The following is a 23563-nucleotide window of genomic DNA, read 5'->3' as shown; positions in this document are numbered from 1 at the left end:
CCCCTTCCATCTGACTGGGTTGCCCCAGCCACTCTGGGTGCTTCAAATATATATAAAAACATAATAAAACATTACACAACATCACAAGTAAATAAATCTGAGATGAATAAAACAAGATTGTGCCTACGAATGCTCATGCCACAAAAACTGTGTTCATCTTTTAACTTCCACAAGACTCTTTATTGTTTTTATAATACAGTATCACATTTGCTTCCTATTAGTCTAACTTATAATGTGTCTTATATACATACACACATGCACACTTACAATCGGGAAATTGTAGCTTGGCAACTGAGCTGCAAAATCCCTATTAGACGTCACATGCTCTGATCACAAGACTACAGTTCCCAGAATCGTTTGCGGTCAAGGAATGCTGGTTAAACCTGTTCAAGCCAGATACAGTATTGTGAAACATTCCCTTCGCCCTCAGCGCTTGCACTTGTTTTGATTTGAAAGTGCAGTTCCTAGAAGGGCCGGTAAGTGGCATAAACTCTTTATCTCAGTTTACCAGCTACAGTGTTATTAGTGCTATATTCAAAATTAAAAAAAAACGTGGCTGCACTTCTGTTTATGCTAATGACAGTTGGCCTCCTGGTCACCTGCTCCTATCGGATAAGCCAGACACTTTCATTTATCCTCTTGCATTTATACAGAAGACAGCGAAACTTCAACCCACTAAATACTGGGAGAAAGACAATCCCTGGCATGGAGACTGAAGGGTTTCTGAGACACAGCAGTGAACGGGTGGGGAACCTATGGCTCTCCAAAGGTTGGACTCTTTCTTGGCTTTTAGCCAACATTGCCAATGGTCAAGGATAATCATAGACCTGTAGAAGGGACCCTGGGGGTCTAGTCCAACCATCTGCAACACGATAGGAGTTGCAGCCCTGCGACAACCCCAAGTCCCTGGGATCCAATCTCTTGACTGCTTTAGTCGCCCATTTCTGGAGGAAAATTTTCCCCCAAATCCCAGATAGCAACTGGGATAAGTAGGGCTAATCTACTCTGCTCTGTCAACTCCCAGTGCATGGTTGCCTAAAGTGCGTGTTTCAGCTGTCCTAAACTGTTAATTGTGGATACAGCAGTATGCAGAATCAGAACATGCATGCATAAAATGGAAATCTTTCAAAATATGTGCCATGGGTGTATGGATTTCACGCCTAGCCTGGCAACTTTTAATGGGAAGCCAAAGGAGGGAGCTAGGGAAACTATGTTTCCTATGAGCTGACAAATTACAACAGCTGCTAAAATAGCCCCGAGGGTTTAAGATAAGAAACTCGCATGGCTGGGTAGTTAGCAAGATCTCCAGAGGAGTCAGGCCGAGGACAACTGCAGGATTTGCGAGCTGCAGGCAACAGACTTTAAACCAGACACTCTCACTATGCATCTCCAGGGATGACGAGGGAATGGGTGGGGTCATAGGTTCACTGAATTGTAGAGTTGGAAGGTGCTCCTGAGGGTCATCTAGTCCAACCCCCTGCAATGCAGGAATCTCAGGGTCCTTTGAGAGGGCAGATTTGAGAGGGACTGTGAATACAGCTGGAAGACTAAACAGGTTAAGGGCATGTAAAGCAACATTACAAGCTTCTCATGTTATGCCTCTGCCCATGGCTTCCTCCAGGCCCACCATACAAACATCTACTAGCATTTCCAATGACCCTTTCCCTTCCTTCCTTCCCTTTATGTGCGAGAAGCCGCCTTGATCATCTTCAAATCCAGTAGGTTTTGGAGGGAGTGGTGGTGCTGTGGTCTCAACCAGTGAGCCCCTTGGCTGACCGATTAGAAGGTCGGCGGTTCAAATCTGCCTGATGGGGTGAGCTCCCGTTGCTCTGTCCCAGCTTCTGCCAGCCTAGCAGTTCAAAAGCATACCAGCGTGAGTAGATAAAATAGGTACTGCTGCGGTAGGAAGGTAAACTGCATTTCCGTGCACTCTGGTTTCCGTCATGGTGTCCTGTTGCGCCAGAAGCGGTTCCACCATGCTGGCCACATGACCTGGAAAAGCTGTCTGTGGGGACAAACACCGGCTACCTTTGCCTGAAAGTGAAGACGAGTGCTGCACCCCAGTCAAATTCAACTGGATTTAACCATCCAGGGGTCCTTTACCTTTACCTGAATGCAGAAGGTTGAAAGTTCAATCCCCAGTGACTCCAAGCAAGTTTGTGAGAGACCAGTCTGAAAACCTGGACAGCTCCCGTCAGCCAGTATAGACCAGGGTGGTCCAACGCCCAGTCCCAGCCCTTGGCAACATTTGACACACACCCCGCCCTTGTGGAGCCTTCCCAAAGCAGGGTAAGCAAGGTGCTGAATTTTGGGAAGGAGGCCTAAGAGCTCTGACAGAACCCTAGAGTCCTCCCTCCTCCTTGCCAAAGCCTAATTAGCACCTTCCCAGGGCTCAAGTACCCTGCCGAGTGTCAGGGACTGGCAGGACTAAGAGGCGCCAGCTGGAAAAGCCCCAAGGGAAATCCCAGAGAAGGAAAACTCAGAGCCTAGGGATTGGTGAGGAGGAGAGAAGTCAGAGGGAGAAGCTTGGGAGGAGGTACTGTCTTATTGTATATTGTGCACATCGGTGATGGTATAGATATAAATTAATAATCCAATGAAGACCACACTGTAGAAGGAAATATTTATAGCCAATGTGAGAGTCTATTGAGCTAGCAATAAGGACAGAAAAACACCTGGCTTCTCTTTCAAATATTAGTACTGTAAAAGAATTAGTAAAAATTAGTAAAAGCAGCGCTTTTATCACCATTTATTATGTGTGAGATCTGTTATCATGAATAGCTCAGTTGGTAGACCATGGGACTCAATCTCGGGGCCATGGGTTTGAGTCCCACATGGGGCAAGAGTCCTGCATTACAGGGGGTTGGACTAAATGACCCTTCTTGTCCCTTTCAAGTCTATGATTCTATGCTCTTGCCTTTTTGAAATGAGGCCTGCACAACTAACCCCACAGAAGGCTAAAAGCCAAGAACGAGACATATTTCAAACAGATTGTGTGAATCAGCCCTTGGGACTCACTGAGACAAAAACCCTCCTTGGGTGTGGTGATCAGAAGTTTCTGCTGATTTTCAGCTTGTGCCAAGATTATGACCTTCAAATTATGGAGCTGCTGAGTCAACATCACAAGGTCTACTGTAGTCCACAGAGTAATGCCCATTGTTTGAGGACCTTGCTAGCAGGATGGAAACCAAGCTCCACCTACACATTCTTAGGAAAAGTCCCATTCCCCAAAGAGCTTTAGCTCAATGGCAGAGCACATGCTTCCATGCAGAAGGTCCCATGTTCAATTCCCAGCGTCTCCAAGTAGGGTTGGGAAAAGACTCATGCCATGGAAACCATGGAGGAGCTACTACTTATTCTGTGAACCGCTCCGAGACCCCTGGCTATGGAGCGGTATATAGATTCAATAAATAATAACATGGTCCTACTGCCCTAGTCTCCAATCAGAAAGGTCAAGTTTGCAGAGCTGGCAACCTAACATGCATGGAACAAAAAATAAGTGCTTAATGTAGGCAGTGCTGACATTGAGAAGAGTTTGAATTTGATATCCTGCTTTATCACTACCCTAAGGAGTCTTAAAGCAGCTAACATTCTCCTTTCCCCTCCTCCCCCACAACAAGCACTCTGTGAGGTGAGTCAGGCTGAGAAGAAGAGTTTGGATTTGATATCCCGCTTTATCACTACCCGAAGGAGTCTCAAAGCGGCTAACAATCTCCTTTCCCCTCCTCCCCCACAACAGACACCCTGTTAGATGGGTGGGGCTGAGAGACTTCAGAGAAGTGTGACTAGCCCAAGGTCACCCAGCAGCTGCAGGTGGAGGAGCGGAGATGCGAACCTGGTTCCCCAGATTACGAGTCTACCGCTCTTAACCACTACACCACACTGGCTCTCATTGAGAGGCTTGCTCAAGGTCAATTAATGACTCAGAAATTTGGGGCTTCCCATCTCACGTTCCCAAGACACAACATATTAGCTCTCAAGAATTAGTAATTATAAACCTTCTGTTTTCAGTTTCCAATCCCAGAGGGAGAAGTTCAAGGTGCTGGCCCTGGTATATATATAGCCTGGGACTAGGACACCAAAAAAGGTAGCCTCATCTTTTATACAGTGGTACCTCAATGCGAGATGAGCGCCGCAACCCCAGAGTCGGTCACGACTGGACCTAATGGTCAGGGGTCCCTTTACCTTTACCTACCTCGGTTTACAAACACAATTGGTTCCGGAAGTCTGTACTTAACCTGAAGCAAACTTTTCCATTGAAAATAATGGAAAGTGGATTAATCCGTTCCAGACGGTCCGTGGAGTACTTAACCTGAAGTGTACTTAACCTGAAGTGAACTTTCCCATTGAAAGGTAATGGAAAGTGGATTAATCTGTTCCAGATGGGTCCGCAGAGTACTCAACCTGAAGCGTACTTAACCCGAGGTACGAGTGTAATTGGTTCCGGAAGTCCGTATGTAACCTGAAGCGAACTTTCCCATTTAAAGTAATGGAAAGTGGATTAATCCGTTCCAGATGGGTCCGCAGAGTACTCAACCTGAAGCGTACTTAACCCGAGGTACGAGTGTAATTGGTTCCGGACGTCCGTACTTAACCTGAAACGAACGTTCCCATTGAAAGTAATGGAAAGTGGATTAATCCGTTCCAGACAGGTCCGTGGAGTACTTAAACTGAAAATACTCAAACCGAGGCGTACTTAAACTGAGGTATGACTGTATAATCAACCTAAATCTATACTCCACAAGCGAGAGCACCTCTCGCAGATACCACCCTATCAAGAGCCCCATTCTGTAAGTTGCAGGGATGCAACCTGCCCTTTAGAAGTTGTCCCAGACCATTGGGATAGCTCAGTCAGTAGACAAAAGACTCTTAATCTCGGGGTCATGGTTGGGCAAAAAATTCTGGTATTGCAGGGAGTTGGACTAAATGACCCTCATGGCCCCTTCTAACCAGTGTTTGAAATTCACCAGGCACATTTTGCACCTGGCTATCGGTCACTTGCAACCAAATGAAGATGCCCAGGTGCCAGGGCAGCACCTGACATCTTCATCATACAGAGGTGCATGCCTGGGAATCCTTGGATCTTGACTATTTTCACACACTAGCAACACATCCTACAGAATTCTAACCATTATATTTTATCTGAAAAACCAGAATGAATTTCAGGAACCAAAAAGTCACCTTGAAAAATACAACTTTCTAAAATGACCCTAAAATGCCAACCAGGCATTCCATTTTGGCGACTATAACGCTGGTTTGAGGAGCCATTTTGCACCTAGCTTACATATCTTGAGTTTCTAACACTGCTTCCAACTCTGCAATTCTATGACAAGCAGACAGGCACCATCTCTACTGCCCTTGCGGTATCTATGGATGGCTTTCCTTTTCCAGCAAGCCTTTTAAATGACTTTCAACTCCAGTCTGGATCTGTGCTGGAACTGAAAGTGTTTTTATATATTTTGATTGTTAAATCACCCTTGAGATGTTTCACAGGAAAGTATTCGTCAAAAAAATAAGGAACGTTCAGGCCCAGGATGAAAGATGAGCACCTGCCCTGTTATTCTGTTTTAGTAATCCTCTCTGGCATGTAGCATTAGGTTTAAGTTGAGACTTATCAAAAGCAACCCGTAAGACTGACCATGGCCACCAGGAAAACAAAAAATGCCTTCTTCACTGCTGAAGCTGCTCTTATTGCATTAGACGGAAGGGACCAAATAGCCTTTCGGCTGAACAAGTGTGCATATTAGCAAAAGTGCCATGCTATTGAAATTCAATAAAACACTGAGGCAGCAATTGAAAAATATGAAATGGTGCTACTCAGCCTCATGTTACTATCTGCTCAAGTGGGTATTTTTTGCGTTTTGAACTCACTGCTGCTTGCTTTAATGCAGCTGTTATGGGGGATGGTTAAGTCCCATAATAAAACACATATAAATGATACTGCAAGTCACCTTCAGTGTATTTCTTAGCAGAGAGGGATCTAAATAGTTCTTTAAAGGATTGCCACCCTGCTCTTCAGCTAAATAGATATACAATGAAAATAAAAAGAGAAGACACAAAATGAAGAAAAGATGAGCCAGGAAGAGGAAAACATGAAAACTCACCCACCAAACCTTGTTGGTAAATTGCAAACATATGCTCAATACTTGGCCAAGATGAAGTAGTGTCACATCATTCTTATTTTTTAAATGTTTTAAGTATCGGGTACCATGCTGGCTGCTGGAAAAACAGAAACCATGAAATGTGTGTTTCCAAAGTGTTTGATGAGATAAAACAAAAGTGAGAGCAAATGAGAATTTGTTTATGGGATAAGAATCACTGAGTGTGAAGAAAAAGTGCTTAACTGTCCCCACACCTGGTGATTCTCCCTTTTAAATAGTCATAGATGACAATCTTGCTGGAGAAACTATGACTCCCCTTGTATACTCCTTAGTTTGGAGTTTGCAACCCTAAAGGATCCAAAATAAATGTTATTTTCACAACAGGCACTACCACTTCATTTCCCAGCCACACAGCGAAGCAGAACATCAAATATGTTTGACACCCCCCCCAAAAAAAACCCATTAAATGGAATACATGTGGCAACACTTGCTGTGCAATGACTCTTGTTCACGCTGCGAGTTGTGCTTCATGACACACCCTTCAAGTAGGAAAGTAATGTCTATAGCATTCCTAGCCCTTCCTGCTAAAACAGACAAGTTAGAAGCTGAGAGGCATTTTTCTGTGTGCAGGAAAAATGTGAAGGGTGGAACAACTCTAAGTGACAAATGAAAAAGGCTTAAATGTACTGTCCCGTTCTGGAACCATGCAAAATGAGCTCAAGCTGTTGCATCCAATACCAGTGGAATATACTTCATTGTAGGGCATATCGTATCCATCTTTGTGGTTTTTCTGTCATGCTATTCCATTTTAAAAGCCCTGCAAGAAACAAACGTTTGCAGCCCAGGCTAAAAAAGACACACACTATTCCTCTAAAGCAGTGTTTCTCAACCGCTGTTCCGCGGCACACTAGTGTGCCGCGAGACGCTGGCTGGTGTGCCGCGACGTGCAGCGACGAGAAGGGCGATTTTGCAGCTGCAAACTCCACCTCCCTGGGCGTCCTATTTCTTCGCCCCTTCTAGTTTCCACAGACCAATCAGCTTTCATTATTTCCATTTTCCCCATGCCTCACGTGACAGGATCATCCCAGAATCCTTTAGCCAAGATGGCAGCCCCCAGCAGCTAATAGTGCCGCACGTGTGTCTCTTTTTTGGAAAATCGAGCGGACTTCAAGTAGCTACTTTTAAAATATTCAATCTCCATCATTCAAAAGGTAGTTTGTTGCTAATTCACGGAGGCATGAAGACCAAATCGTCCTCTCACAAGTCCGAGAACACGCACAGGGTAAGATACGGGACGGCGGGGTCGGGTGGGGTGGATCAGAAACCCGGATCTTTTAAGAACTCGGCAGCGCTGACCCGCCGGAAAGCAATATTTGGCAAGTGTTTCTTACAGTCATAATTATAATATAGGGCGGCACAGAGTTAATTTTTTTAACTTTTTTAATGGTGGTGTGCCTCGTGATTTTTTTCACGGAACAAGTGTTCCGTGGCCCAAAAAAGGTTGAGAAACACTGCTCTAAAGAAGCACAGGACAGCAAAAATTTCCCTCTCTTTTAACCTCACACCAACCTGGTGAGGTAGAAAAGAGCCAAAAAAATTGCCCATGTGGCAATTTGAACCCAGTACTAGACCAATGCTCCAAATAGTTAGAATCATAGAATTCTAGAGTTGGAAGGGACCCCAAATGTCATCTAATCCAACTGCTTGCAATGCATCGCACTGTACTTGAAAACTGCTGTTATGAAATTAAAAGTCTCAAGATCCCACTATTAGTACAGCATATTGCTAAGAAGAGTATTGCACTGCGTCTGCCTAAAGCATTTTTGTTTAGGCAGGCCTACCCATACATGTCATGTGTTTTAAACCAGCTTAGTGTATTGTTGACGTTAATTATTTTCAAGTGGTTCAAATACTTGCTTTTAACTTAAAACCTTGCTTTTGGAAACTACCCCCATCGTTCTGCCCGGACACTGAGGTCCAGCGCCGAGGGCCTTCTGGCGGCTCCCTCGTTGCGAGAAGCCAAGTTACAGGGAACCAGGCAGAGGGCCTTCTTAGTAGTGGCACCGGCCCTGTGGAACGCCCTCCCACCAGATGTCAAAGAGAAAAACAACTTTTAGAAGACATCTGAAGGCAGGCCTGTTTAGGGAAGCTTTTAATGTTTAATAGAGTATTGTATTTTAATATTCTGTTGTAAGCCGCCTAGAGTGGCTGGGGAAACCCAGCCAGATGGGCAGGGTATCATTACTATTATTATTATTAGAAGTTTTATTATAATCAAGTGATATGCAAATGTTGTGAATAATAAATATTGTAATAAAATAGAAGCACACGACAGGTCCCTTCCTCAAAGAGCTTCGGACGAATCTCAACTAGGGGTGGAGCAAAGTGGCAAGGGTGAAAAGGGTTTCAGTGTTTAGATGATTTAAAAGGTGCTCTTAATCAACCAGAAGGTTTTTTAAAAGGTAATTTTAAAATGCCCGCTGATTTCTGGCCTTCAAAGTAATACCAGACTACAAATCCCACTTGACCATTGGCCGTACTAGCTGAGGCTTGTGGGAATTGGAGTCCGGCCAGCACTTGCAGGGCCATCCCAGCTTAGAAAAACTGTGCATGACAGACATCATAGACCTTCACATAACGGAATGCCTCTTTCCAGGATATGCCTGCTGTGCCATGCTTATGCATCATCTGGAAATAATGTTTTCTTCAGAGCTATTGTTCTATTAGTATGCAGGCACTCAGTCAAACTTCATACTGAATGGGTGGCACTAAATGGCTATTCAGGAGCAGAGTTACAAATATAAGGGTCAGGAACCTCATAATGCCTATGGCAGCAGTGTCTCACACTGAATGTAACTGATCTATAGAAAGGACTCTGTGAATTGAAAACAAGAAACGTTACACATACCTTTCTTATCCATGAAAATCTTTTCATAAAAACTTTTTTAAGAGAAGAAACTTCAGAGTGGTAAAAAAAAAAAGAGTTGGATTAGTGAAGGGTAGTGATGTAACAAGGAGGGCAGGAAGGTTACAGAGCAGGGAGTGAGGCCGTAGAAAGGTTTTAAAGGAAGGGCAAGGAATTTGGGTTGGATGGAACGGAGATAGGAAGGATCTGGAGAGGGGCACCACATAGTCTGAACAATGAGCAGAGTGAATTATCCCAACAGTAGAATGCTAAGGAGTCATAAAGGAAAGACAAGAGGTTACAAAAGTCAAACATATACAGTAATAAAGAACCCAACAAGATAGCAGATTCCAAGGACAGCTTACCAGTTAGATGTGTCACCTACTTATATGGGTATGTCAGGAATGATAGAACTAAAAATCTTTGCTATGCAGTTCGATATACACTGCTACTTAGCGGACACTTCAGTAACAGACAACCATCCCAGAGTATCAGCTCATTCTGCAATGAATGTCAATTTATTCTCCTCTCTTACTACATCTTTTCTCAGCATTTATCTCCTGCTGCAGCCAAAGCACATTTCCCAAGCACTAAAAATCATTGGAAAATGGAATAGTCCCTCCAGACAGCACATGCCTTGCTACTGTTGAGTGAGGAATGGGCCTGTAGGAATGTCATCTCTTGCTGGGTGCTTTGAGCTTAAATTAATAACAGGGCAGCAGAACTCTTCCAATGCATGCAAGCAAACCTTTGTCAAATTTTTTTCTTCATCAGATGTTGTGTACTATTATGCAGGAAGACTACTTTAAGAACCAAACTGGCTAATTTCCATATTTTGTAGAGAATAAAAATAAACTCAAGGAAGTATGCTCCCAACATATTTTCTAGAGTTTACTTTTTAAACAGGAAAATGGAAAAAGAAAAACAATTACTTTTCTTTGTATTCTTAATCATCAAAGCATTGAATGGATTTTTTCTGGAGGGAAAGCAATATAAAAATATTTTAAATTAAAACAAACAAGGGAACAAAGCAGCAGAGAGCACTGTAAAGAATTTAAGGGACGTTGGAACAAGCCAAACTAAAACTGCAAAAAAGTAACATAAGAAAAACAAGAGCAGGACTATACAATCCTTTATACAAACACTCAGAATTTTTTATATTTTACTGAAGTAATAAAAGCCTAGTGCCACATTTATTTTTTACTGACAGGTAATAACATTTGTTTTCTAGGCTTTTTAATGCTGTGATTATTTTATGTTGGAAGTCTTAATGCTTCAGTGTTTCTTTTTATAGCAAAATGTATTAAATAATGATTTAATTTTAGCTGGATCATATGGCTTAAGAAACCTGTCATTAATGGAGAGAACATTTGTGCTTTTTTTGTCCGGTTTGCACTACTTAATTGTTGTTGGAAGACCTTTGCTTCTAATGAACAAATTCCGATACTCCCTTTTTTTTCTCTATTCCAAGAATGTTTGAAGCTTTGCTAATTTGTCCATGGGAAATAAACACACACCAACTTCTAGATTAGTCAACCTCTCAGCCTAACCTCTCAGCCTCACAAGGTTGTTGCATGGATAAAATAGGGAAGAAGAGAACCAAGTACAGGAAAAAATCTCTGTGCGTCCTATGGAGCGAAAGCGAGAGCCGCGCACAGCGGGAAACGGGCTCTGGGGCTCCCTTCTCCTGGGGCTCCCTCCTCCACGCCTGCTGTCAAGGAGGCGGCCCGAGACCCCGTTTCCCGCGGCTCTCCAAGCCACAGCAGCGCGCAGCGGGAAACAGGGTCTCGGGCAGCTTGGGCAGGTAGCAGCAGAAGTGGGGGGCGGACGGAGGGCTCCTTTCGGCTGCTCCTCTGTCTACCTCCCACCTCTGATCCTGCCCCTTTGGTGCTTGTAAGAGATCGGAGTCGGGGTTGAGAGAGGCGCTTAGGTCCGCTGTGCTTCTCTCAACCCCGGCGGCATCCCCTTGCTCTTTCAAGCGTCATAGGCAGGCAGAAGCGGAGGCGGCACATTGGGGGGGGGGAGGAAGAGCAGCCCGGGGGGGAGATGTTTGACAGGGAGCATCTCCTCCGCTACCCCGTGTTCAGCGAGAAGCGGGGGGCAGCGGAGGGGTGCTGCTAGTTCTTCCCTTACCATTCGCGAAAGCAGGCTAGTTTTTGCAAATGGGGTTGTGGGGGAGCTACCAGCAGCATCTCCTCCGCCTCCCCCAGCGTTCAGCAAGAAGCGGGGGCAGCGGAGGGATGCTGCTCGTTCTTCCCCGCCAACCCCATTCGCGAAAGCAGGCTTGTTTTTGCAAACGGGGTTGCGGGGAGCAACCAGCAGCATCTCCTCCGCCCGCCCCCGCCGTTCAGCAAGAAAGGCGGTGTCGGAAGGGGGCGGGGGAGGCAGGGAAGCCGGACTGGTCCCTCCACCGCCACTGCCTCCTTTGCTCCTCCTCCAGTGCCTTTTAGAGGAGGAAAACCAGGGGAATTTTTTTTCTTGTTTTCCTCCACTAAAACAAGGTGTGCCCTATGGAGCGAAAATACGGTAAATGCAAAAATAAATAAAACTATTATTTATTGAATTTATACCACACCCTTCTTCCCAAAGCAACCATCAGTTTATACTATCCCAAAATTTGATGCAGCAAGAATAAGCACCCACACCTGCTTAAAACAGGAGCCTTTCAATGAAGCTTTCCTTAAGACTGTTTTTTCTGTTACATACACTACATACATTTCCCTGAAATGTGTTGTTAGCCCCGCAGGCGCTGCTTTTCTACCACAACACAAGTGTCAGGTTGCAGGCACAAATAACGCAAGGCATGTTAGGTATTTCTGTAAAAACATTCAGTAGCCAATACCTTACTCACTGCAGTAGGTTTTCAAACAAGCGCATTCATCCATTAAGAGTGCAATATTGCTACTCTCTACCTTAGACCTGAAAGGTGTGATTAATACGTGAAATCTGTTGAGGACCCCTTTCCATACCTTCTGCAGCAGCAGCAGCTGTAGCTTTTCCAGCTGGAGATCCTGGTAAATTACTTCTGAGGGCAAAGCAGACCCTGGAGTGCTGAGCCAGGATGGGGTAGGGTGTCATGAGAGGACTCCAATGCCTAATTTTTGCACCCATCCTGGGTCTGTGCCTCCAGCAGGTGCCAATTTTACCAGCCCCTGGGTATGCCTCAGTCTATTATGTATGATTTCTAGTGAGATTCCTGAATTGCAGGGGGTTGGACTAGATCAGGCATAGGCAACCTTGGCTCTCCAGATGTTTTGGAACTACAGCTCCCATGATCCCTGACCACTGGCCCTGTTGGCTAGGGATCATGGGAGTTGTAGTTCCAAAACATCTGGAGAGCCAAGGTCGCCTATGCCTGGACTAGATGAACTGCCGGGATCCCTTCCAACTCCACAATTCTATTATTCTATACCAATGTGTTTATGGATTTGCTTTCCACTACAGCTAGGAAATAACGCTGCCTTTCCTGCTGAGCTTTACCACACTGACCATGCTTAGCTGACACGAACAGGCGCAGACCTAATCCTCCACATACTAATGGGAGCTGAACTTTGGTCCATTTTTTCTTACAAATTCTCACACACTTAACATAACCCATTCCTCTATTCAAACCACCTTAACAGAAATTTTGCAATACGTTAACGTATTAGCTGGTTAAAAGCCAGACAACTGCTACAGTTAGACAGTTAGACAGCACTAAGGATATTGTACAGCACATACTTAAGATAGCTTAACACAACTTCTTGCTCCTCAACAGACTTTCAGTCACCTACCTACCCTATTCGCACGATCAGTCAGAAATAAAATATTGCCAACGCTGTAATTTTTTTCTGTTGCAATGTCTGTCTGTGGTAGTGTTAATTTCCACTTATATCTACAACTGTGAACAAACAACTATATCCAAGGAAAAATAATTATTCTGGATTAACCGAAAGGACACAACCAGCCATAATTGCTTGCAATTTAAAAGCAAAGTTTATTTCTAGTCATTATGTAAGCTGAAAAAGTAATTTGTGGTATTCATACAGTGCTGTATGAACATAGGCCCTCACACCACAACTACCCTCCTTTTCTGCCAAGATCCTGTTCACATTGTATTTCCCATTTTCAGCTATTTTCCTAAACACCACATACACAGGCGCCACTCCTGAGGTGCAATACTCGGTTACTAATACGGCAGTGTGTTGTGGCTAGCACTGATCCCAGAGTTATGAGAATTTAAAACCCTAGCTTTTATATATAGGGACTTTTCAAAGGCAAAAGAGTAACACAAGAGTACTCCACATACCCCCACTTGAAGTAAGGATAGGAATAAATGGCCTTGGAGAGTGTAGCAAAATAATAGACTTCAGTGATGTACATCCAGTATGACCAAGATGATGAGGCATGTATAGTACTGGATAACACCCAAACAACGTCAGGACTCCACTGAATACAGTACATACAAACAATACACAGGCCTGCCCCTCTCCTACAGCACACAAAGTCTTACAGGGTGGGAGTTTGGTAGCAAATTAAGGCAGGCAGCCAACTGTCCGAGCAACTCAAGAGTTAGTTAAGCCCAGTTCCCATTTGGTTCCAGAAACAGAACTCTCCAATGACACTTCAAAAGCTAGGAAAAGTTCTATGGGAAAAACTTCTGCTTCTCCCATAGAAGGACCAACCCTTGCCAGGATTGGAAATGCAAATAAATTGGAGTCCTTGGAGAGTTGAGAAAATCAAATGAAAAGATTCCAAGAGCTCTGGCCAGGTAAAGGAATAATTTTTAGAAAGTTTTAAATTTATAATAATAAGACAAATTCCAGTAGCAATCCAGTTTTTAGAAATCCAAGACAAGGCCCTAGTTAGGAAAACATGAATGGTACGCTTTGACCTTGAAACTATGAAACTAGAGCTGATGAAGAATAAACTGAAACAGGGCCTTGTCCAGGATTGGAAATGCCCCGCCTGAATCTCTGGAGAGTGTTTGCCAATCAGTGTAGTAGACAATGCTGAGCTAGATCGATCAATGGCCCAACTCACTATAAGGCAACTTCCTATGTTCCTGGCTTACACTCTCAACATTCTGTCTCTGTAGCAGTAAAGCCATGGGGGCACACAGCATAGTCTCTGGCCATTCACTGCAAAAGAAAAAGAAAAAAGAAACAGACTCATTAAAGGGTGAACAAGTGAGAGAAGTTCCTTTTATTTAACAGCATTTTTAGCCAAGTGAAGAGGCAGGCTTAAAGGTGCTAAGAGGTAGCTATTAGCCAGTTTTTAAAAATAGTTGCAGAGACCAAGGGATAGCTCAGTTGGTTGAGCATGGGTTCTTAATCTCAGGGCCATGAGTTCGTTGGTTAAAAGAGGCCTGAATTTCAAAGGGTTGGACTAGAGGACCCTCATGGTCACTTCCAACTCCACAATTCTATTTTTCTGAGGGCCCATTAATGCCAAGTGTTTTTAACCTGTGGTCCACAACCAGGCTTCAGGAAGTCTGTGAACTGAGCACAAAATAATTATTTTTCCAATAAGCTGTATGCAAAATGTTGTGTGTATGTGTTTCTGTGCATTTTTCTGGAAGAGTCCATAGCTTTCATCAAATGAGACCTGGACCTAAAACACGGTTAAGAACATCTGATCTATGTAGGCCTACATTCTATTTTCCCATTCTGCCTAATAGATGCCCAATGACCCCCACCCTGCCAATATCTATAAACCACCACAGAAACAACGAAATAATGACACACATCTGTATAGCAGGGTTAACATCAGTGCTTTTTTTCTTTAAAAAAAATCTAGGGGTACTCTCATTTTCCTACTCATATTGAAATATTGCCCCTCAATGAGGCCAAACTTAGATTCACAAAATATTTAGGGGTATACATACCCCTGCGTCCCCCCAGAAAACACTGGTTAACATACATAAGTACAGTATATTGCCAAGGGTATATTGCCAAGTGTTCAAAGAAGTTCAAATGCCTTACCTAACTGTAACATTAACACCAATGCAGAAAGGTAAAATCAATAATATTGCAGTTAGTGGGGGGGGGAGCAAGACTGAGGGTGAATTCAAGACTCAGAAATGGTTGGAAACTCTTAACTTATAGCTTAGTTTCTTAACAATCTAAGTTAAGGTAAGGATGGCGGTGGAAATTAAATCAGAACATAAGCTTCATTTTATCTGTTTATTTAATCATTTCATAAAAATATTACACCGCTTGATTGCTACAAAAACCTTCAAAGCAGTTTATACGACGATCAAGGAAAATTTACAGCCACACTTTAAATCATACAGAAGTTAAAATACTAAAACAGATTAAAATTACCTCGACTTTCTAAGCATGCGGGTAGGCTTATCTAAACGAGTATGTTTTTAGCAGGTGCAAAAAAAAAAAAAGTACAGTACAGCGAAGGTGCCCACTGGATCTCAACAGCCAGGGAGTTCCAAAGTGTGGGCATTGCCACACTTATTATTATTATTATTATTTTATTATTGTATACCATCCCCCCGACCATATATTTCAAGGCAGCTCACAACATAAAAATACAAGATTAAAAAAAATCACAAAATACATACGGTAATAAAAGCAGCAAGAACAAAAGCGGCCCCATCACCTCCCTCCCCCGCTAAAACGATCGAATTCTTACCCTTCACCCTAAAGGCCCCTTGTGCAGGAAACAACACAGGAAAAGCGACAGCGGAGTAAAAACCAGTACTGTACTGTAAAAACATACAGTTACGAAAACGGGCAAGTGACGATTCATATAAACCGGGTGAAGCTATTCCAGCCGGAGGAGAGCGGCATGAACTCAGCAAAAGGAGATGTGTCCCAAGGAGAGAAGGGTCTTTCGCTTTACACCGCCTTTCCCTGCGACAAGGAGCGGGACTGCGAGTAAGTCGGAAGGAGCCCTGAGCCTCCAGGGCTAAGGAAATCAACAAATGAGAGCCGCCGTCCCCTCACAACTCCACAAGGTCCCTCGTCGTCCTCTCCCCCCCCCCCCCGCTTTATAAATCCCTATTGTTTAGGCAGCCATTTCCTTCCGCCGGCCTGTTAAGCGATGTGCGCGTGCGCTGTATCTCCTCCTCCTCCTCAACCGCCTCACCTCGCGCTCATAGATCTAATTGCGAGCCGAGCCGTACAAGGGCCTTCCTTAAGCCCGCGAGCAACGTCATTTGAAGCGGCCGCCAAATCAAAAGGCGGCTGCTGCTGCGGCTAAAGCGTATTAGCCCGCGAGATTGCTATTTGAAGACACGGAGCAGGAGGAGGAGGTGGGTGGGTGGGAGGGCTGGCATCAAGACAGACAGCCCCCCGCCTCCAATCATATAAGCAGCCCAGTAGCTGCTTCGTCCCGCCCGCGCTGCGCGCGCCCGCTCACTCTGGCGCTTTCTCTTTCTTTCTTTCTTTCTCCCTCCTTCCACCCCCCCCCCCACTGCCGCCACCGCCACCCACACGACCTTTCTTCACGTTTCCTCCCAGCCAACCTCTGCGGGAGAGTTTTTAAAAAGGGGGCGTGGTCTGTCGGAAAAGCCCGCGCTCTCTCTTCATAGTAAGCGGAGGGCGGGGCGCGGTTTGGGTAGGAAAAGGAGAAAGACGGGCGTGCTGGCCAGCCAATGAGACGCCGCGCTTCCTTTTCCGCCCGCGTCCCGCGCAATGTGGTGCGTGTGTTTTTGTGTGTCTCTGGCGTTTGGTTTTCTTCCACTCTCCCTCTTCTCTCTCTCTCTCTGCCCACCCCACTCCTCTTCCGTCACCCGCTCGGAGCCAATGGGGAGGCGAGGCGGTTTGGGGCGGAGGCTCCGCGCACACGCCCCGCCCCTCCCGCGCGCTCCGAGGCGCCATGGGCTGAAAACTAAACCGAGATGGAATCTCCCAGTCTGAACCGGTTTGAGCCGGTTCCGAGTCTGTGGCACTAGAGGAGGAGGGGGACGAGCGGAAGGAGAAGAAGCGCCGCCGCCGCCGCCGAAAGAGGGAGAAAAGGAAAAAAAGGGGGGAGCGAGGGAAAAAGAGAGGCAGAAGAAGCCGCCGCCGCGCTCGGTCCCCTTTTGCCGCCTTTTGCTGTGTGTGTGGAGAGAGAGAGAGAGAAGGAAGGGGGGCGCTGAGGAGCGAGCTGCGTGAGGAGAGGGGGGCACGCGCGTGTTTCCGCGAGTGCGTGTGAAAGGCGGGCGAGGGGTTCATTAAGCGCAGGAGTGGAGCGGCTGAGGAAGGGGTGGGTGGGTTTCGGGGTCGGGGAGGGGGTTAAGCCAAGGGGGATGAGCGGACCTCTGTGAGGGGACTTGGCTGACACGCTCCACGTTCACTGGAGTTTCCTTGAGGACACCCCCCAAAAAAGGAAAATAATTCTGTGTGGGGCTCTCTTTTTTTACCCTCTTCCTCATAACGGGGTGGTTCACTGAGGCGAACGCCTCCTTTTGGTCCATCGTCTCCCTCCCATCTCTCCTCGTTTTCGGGGGACGAGGTGTTGTGTTTGTCTTGTAGGCCCCAACCGAAGGGGTTGGCCCATCTCCCTTCGAAGCAGCGTGGCTGCCTTACCTGCGCTAGAGGCTTCTTGAAACCGCGTTTTTTTTAAAGAGAGAGAAATATATATATATACTTACATATATATATATATCTATATATATATTTATAGTTTTGCCGTGTGTCTCTGTATATATATACCCGAGCGTGAGAGAGTATAGCGTCCCCATACAACTGAATCTCGAGGAAAGGGCGGGAGAGGCAGGGGAAAGGGGGAGGAGAGAGAGGGCCCAGGAGTTGCCCCTTCCCCTCTTGTTAGACGAAGCAACCCTCTCTTGTCTTGTTGCCCCTTTTGTATTCTCCCCCCCTCTCTTTTTGTTGTGGGGTGGGGAGCAGTAAGGGGGGTGTTGGAGGTGTGTGCATGAGTTTGAATGGGTGGCAAAGCCCTGATCCTCCATGTGGGTGTGTTAGCAACTTTACTGAGTTTGGGAGGCAGAAAGTGACTTTTTGAGTGTGTGCGTTGGGTGGGTGCGTTTTCTTTCCTAGGCTCCCCCCTCCCTTCCTGGTAATTCACCTATTCTGCCCCCGACCCCCTTCTTTTTGGTAGCAAGTCCAGTGGGGCCTCTTTTGTTGTTGTTGTTGGGGGCCGAGGGCGGGTGGGCTTGGAAGAAGCAGACTTCGGGGGCACATGTAAAAATAGAAAGACGCTTTGTTTCTTCAGTGTGTGTGTGTGTGTTGTTTGCAAGGGGGGAGTTGAAAAGGAAGAAAGGCTGGACAGGTCTTTTCACCCCACTCCTCCTCCTCCTACTTCTTGGCTTTGCTTGGAGTTTTTTTATTTTTATTTTTTTATTGTTGCTCTCCGCTCCCTCTCTACGAGAAGTAGCTGTGATACTCAATTAGGTAAGTGAGAGTTCTTCTATGAAACTTGTGCATGGTGGTACACCAGTGGGAGATTGGATTGGGAAAGGTGGGGAGGGAGCGCTGGAGAAGAAAGTAGGGAGTGGATACAATCCCAGGGGGGTGAAGTTTTTTGGCGGGGCAGGAGGAAACTTCATGCATTTTAGGATGCAGCATTTGGACAAGTGGAAAGTATGGAAATAGCGACGGTGTGAAGCCCTGGAAGTGATGTTGCGTGCTAATCTCAAGGCCTAAACGTTATGCTGATGAACTCCTCATTGTTTTCCTAGGAGAAAGCCGTGATGGGGAGGAGGATGGATGTGCTTTAGAAAACAGTCCGAGGCCTCTTCCTTGGGGTAGTTTGGGTGTAAGATGTGGGCATGGCTAAGCGTGGAGAGGTGTGCTGTAAAGCCTCGTGGAAATGGGAGGGTAGCAAGAAAGAGGAAGGGGGGGGAGGAAAGGGTGTGTGTATGCAAACCAAGGCCGCGAGCCTTGGAAAGAGAAACCGGGGGGGGGGGGCTTCGTTTGGATCCTGCCTTGATCTAAATAAAGTAATCGGATGGGGAAGGAGAATCCGAAAGGCCCCAGCAAGCCAAAGCCATCCCTAGAGGATGGAGCAAAGCAGCAAGTGTGGTGTTGGGAAACTGGAGCTTGGGTGGGCAAAACGCAACGCGGGTAGGAGGAGGGAGGGAGGCGGCCTGGCGGGAGATTAGAGGTAAGGCCTCCTCCTTTCGGTGGGGGAAGTATATGGTGGGGGGGCTGGAGAGCGGGTTTAGAAATTAAGGGGCATAATCTAAATTATTGGGAGTGGAAGTTTCCAGAAATATATTTGTGCCTCTCTCACTGTGCAGCACTATTGAAACGTCCGTCTGGATCACGTGGGGGCCCTGTATAGAAAGCAGGGATAGAGGAGGGAGGGGCTGCAGTGGCCCAGCTGCTCTTTACGGCTGTCGGGGAGGAAAGGCAACAAAAATCTCTTTAAAGCTTCGCGTGCCCGGGGCTAGTGACCCTTGTTAAATATTTCGGGCGGTTTGAGGTTGTTGTTTTTTAAGTGCAGATCGTAAGCGTTAGCTGTGTGTCAGTAGTAGTAGCAGCGTGAATGTTGCATGTGCTGCAGTGTGTCTGCTGTTTGGCGAAGGGCGGCAGCCGAGGCCTTTCCAGTGGGTGGGTGTGTAACAGCTGTCTTCGGATGTACCCCATGTGCTGCATCTGTTTACGTTACGTATCTATTAGTGATTTCAGCGTGCCTCCTCTAATTCACGTTTTTCTGTAATCGGAAGTTAATGCCTTGTTTCGAGGAAACGTTAGCGAAGCATAGGGGGAGGGGCAGACTGCAGTCCAAAGTTTCGTATTCTGCAGCCTCCTGTAGGTTTCTGGTTGTGTGCAGATTGGTTTAACTTTCCTGAAAATGTACGGGCTTTCTGATGTGTGTATACTTAGAACTTTGGAGAGCCTACTTTCGGTAACGCTGGTCTGATAGCTGTTTTGTAATCAGTTAGTGGCAGTAAGTACCTCAATGAATACTGCTTTGAACGTCAACAGGGTTGATACATTGTGAGCTCTGTAATTAACAATTTGTTTTCTCAATGTGGTAGTTGTTTTTCTGATAAAACTCAACAAAAGTGTGCATTTAAAAAGTGGCAGTAAAGTTGCTAACGGACTTGGAGGAATTGAGTGCAAAGAGAGGAATCTATTTTCACAATCTAGGTAAGGTTAATGATATGGAACAAATTGCATAGGTATACAGCAAAAGCTAGCCCTTTGAAAACCTTTCTTTGTTGACAGCATGTGTTCCAAATGATATTCCTTGCGCAGATTACATGTTCACATGTAATCTGGATAGAAATTATGTGACGTTCCTAGTATTCTATATCTTAAACTTATTTGCATTCCTGTGACTTTCAGTCTAGATTCATTAATGTATTTATTGAACTTACTGGCCATATACATGCACTTGATGCATTCTAGCCTTTCCCACCCATTACTGTACTTTAAAATGACCTATCTGATATAAAGAGATTACAAGTGGCAAAGTGCTATTGTCTTTCTGCATTTGTAAGACTTATAAGATAAGTCACAGGGAGAAAAAAGTGCAGTTAAGATGCAGTTTTGTGTGTTTTAGTTGGAGGTGGAAGATGCATGAAAATTGTTTCTGAGCTGTTGTGTGTAACTGTCTAGTCAGGAACAGTAGATGCAGCAATAAAGGGTGTGTGGCCAAGCATAGAAGAGGTGTGGTAATTTGATACTTGGAGCTAGGGAGTGTAAGGAAAATATACAGTACTACCAAATGTGGGGGGTAGCCTTAGTTTTTGTTGTAATTAGTACCGTGATATTGTGAGAAATTGAACACTTAAATTGTTATGTAGTAAGTACTGGTAGCAATAGCATAGTAGATGTAAACCATAACTGCTGTGCTTATATCTAATTAAATATAGTGTGCTGTTCAGAAATTTGTTTCTTTGCTTGTCACTATTATGGTTATGATGGTTAATGCAGCCCAGACCAATGCAAATGGAATCCCAATGAGTTCAATGCACTTTTTTTCTAAGTGTGTGATGAGCCTTAGTTTGCCATTTATGCCAGTTCACCAGGCTGTCTTCAGCAATAGTTGTTGTCCATTAACTATTTAGCTATGATTTTATTCTGCTCAATTGGTTAATGCTGATCTTGTGCTGTAAGTCCCACTGTCAAAACCTGTATATGTATTTCTGTAAGAATTTAATCCTTTAGGGACACTTAGGCTGCTTATTACAGTCATGCGGGAGTAAACCTTGATGCGGCTGACTTCTGAATAGATATGTTTAGGGGTGCACTGTGTTTTTGGTAAAGTTTCCTGAGTGTGATGTTAAACTTTCTGAGTGGGACACCATATTAATGTTACTATATAGCAGGATTAGCACCACATTTTCAGCTTTGAACAAATTTTATGCATGCCTGCTGTCTACTTCTCTGGATGGTAGGTTGAGAAGACTGTTATGGGCTAATAGCAAATCCTATTGCCTTTAACTTAAGCATCCCCAAACTTTGGCCCTCCAGATGTTTTGGACTACAATTCCCATCATCCCTGACCACTGCTCCTGTTAGCTAGGGATCATGGGAGATGTAGGCCAAAACATCTGGAGGGCCAAAGTTTGGGGATGCCTGCTTTAACTGCTGTTCACTAGGTGATATGTTCTGGCAGACTTAGTTGTTCAACATAAATAATTTCATGTGTTAATGATCTTCTTGGGTCAGTAAGTTACATTCTCCCCTGCCCCTCCCAACTTTAAAAATCTGTCGATGCTTTAGCATTTCTTGTTTCTTTTGACCATTTCTCTTACACTTGACATTATTAATTTATTGCGTCTCAGGGAGAACCAGAACTGGATGCCACTCTTCCACGTTTTAAAGATGCACACGTTTTTGTAAAATACTTTAGCATTTGGTGTAATGAACACATATTGTGACTCATTAACTCCTGGTTTAAGCACTAGCAATACTTTATTTTAAGTTAACCAGGCATAAGCTTATTCATGTGTAGTATTACAAAATTTAGTATGACAGAATTATTTGCAGAGTGGTTGGCTTATGCTGAAGAAAAAGTTCAACATTTGAATATGTTAGCAGTAGTAAAAGATGGGAGCTGAAGTGGTCTTAAAGGCAGTTGGGAAGAACTTTGAATTTCTATGATATTAAACATAAGTACATTCTGTAACTTGATTTCTTTCTTTAAATTTGCAGTAATCTATGCCAGCAATTATGACAATGTTAGCAGACCATGCAGCACGGCAGCTGCTGGATTTCAACCAGAAATTGGATATAAATCTGTTGGATAATGTGGTGAACTGCCTGTATCATGGAGAAGGAGCCCAGGTACAGTATATGTTTGAGTATATGTTTATATCTAAAGCATATCTGTAGAGGGGAAAACAGCTGGTTCTCTTGAAGACTTCTCATATGCTAGTAAAACTTGACTAGCAGTCAAGCTGCATCTAAAGAGAATAAGCCAGCAGGAATTCTACAGTTATGTTGAAAAATACCTTGGTGGCTTCTTGTCTTGTTTTTCATGCCAGTAGCAGAAAGATGGATTATGACTGAATTTACTATTGTTTGTTTCTTTAATCTTTTAGAGATACGGTAAGTGTTCTGGTCCAGTTTTATGTCCCATTTACTGATAGGACTTTAAGTGGAAGTCAAATTTCTGTCTCCTTTGCCCATAGTATATTTGTATCTCTGAAGTAGTTTAAATGTTTATTATGTGACCTCTTCCAAATTGTGTTCAGAATTATAAATTCTGTGTAATCTGCTTTTATACTTCTAAAGTGCTTAAAGCATATTTTGACATCAAACTTAAAAGGAGCCACTGAAAGCAGACAGGGCAGTCAGTCCAAGTCCTCTGATAGGGCAGTGAGCATCCCATTCTGCTGCCTAGACAGAAACTTGTCAGACCTTCTGTGTATACCCCAATCTGCAGCCATAAACACACTGGTCTCTGTTTGAGGTACCCTTACCTTCATATTGTTCCTCATCCCTTCATATCTCTGAACAGGGGCCTTCCAGATGTTGGACTTCAATTCCCATAATTCCTAGTCAGCATAGCCAGTGGTCCAGGATGATGGGAGTTGTAGTCCAACAATATCTGAAGGGTGGTCTAATCCAGGCATCCCCTAACTTGGCCGTCCAGCTGTTTTGGGACTACAACTCCCATCATCCCTAGCTAACAGGACCATTGGTCGGGGATAATGGGAATTTTAGTCCCAAAGCATCTGGAAGGCCGAGTTTGGGGATACCCGGTCTAATCCATTACTTTTTCTCCACTACTCATGTTTGCAGTCTAAGTTGTTGTTGGACTGAGCTGAATAGTCCAGCTGGACTAGTTTTTATGTAGTATGGCACACTTGCAGGTCAGAATGATTTGGCCAGATACAAATTGCCCTCCTGGACTTGTGGCAGAGTTGTGGCATATTTAGTGGTATCGGTGAAGCAGAATTGCAGAAGAACATAAAAGGGGTTCTGTTTTAAATTGGCAAGCACCTAAAGCTTGAAGGCTCCACAATCCTTTGTTTGGGGATGATGTGCACTATAGAAGCATTTCCCTGAATCAGTATTTGCTTTCCTCTCTAGTTGAGGCATTCACCATGGTGAGTGGAAAGGTATGAATTAAAAACTAGAACTTCAGACCTTGAGTAGTTCTACCAAGCAATTGAAAGGTATACAATAGATTGGGATTCATAGCACCAGGAACCTTT

General features: G+C 44.7%; 1 protein-coding gene across 4 annotated transcripts in view; it reads left to right on the top strand.

The window, feature by feature from the left end:
- Positions 1 to 16798: 16798 nt before the first annotated feature.
- XPO1 (exportin 1) overlaps positions 16799 to 23563 on the top strand; it is a 41816-nt gene continuing 35051 nt past the window's right edge. Inside the window, exons 1-2 of one of the 4 annotated variants that reach the window (XM_035110894.2) lie at positions 16799 to 18338; positions 22056 to 22187. In XM_035110894.2, coding sequence (XP_034966785.1) covers positions 22062 to 22187 — 126 coding nt within the window. In that variant the 5' untranslated portion in view covers positions 16799 to 18338; positions 22056 to 22061. Of the gene's footprint in view, positions 18339 to 19246; positions 20043 to 21021; positions 21292 to 22055; positions 22188 to 23563 lie in introns of those variants that run through there. The other 3 variants (XM_035110896.2, XM_035110895.2, XM_035110893.2) reach the window with 3 other exon arrangements.

This window comes from Zootoca vivipara, chromosome 3 (assembly GCF_963506605.1).
Source record: "Zootoca vivipara chromosome 3, rZooViv1.1, whole genome shotgun sequence".
Classification (NCBI taxonomy): Eukaryota; Metazoa; Chordata; class Lepidosauria; order Squamata; family Lacertidae; genus Zootoca; species Zootoca vivipara.
The sequence above is the reverse complement of the archived record's forward strand: the minus strand, read 5'-3'. Positions and strand labels throughout refer to the sequence as shown.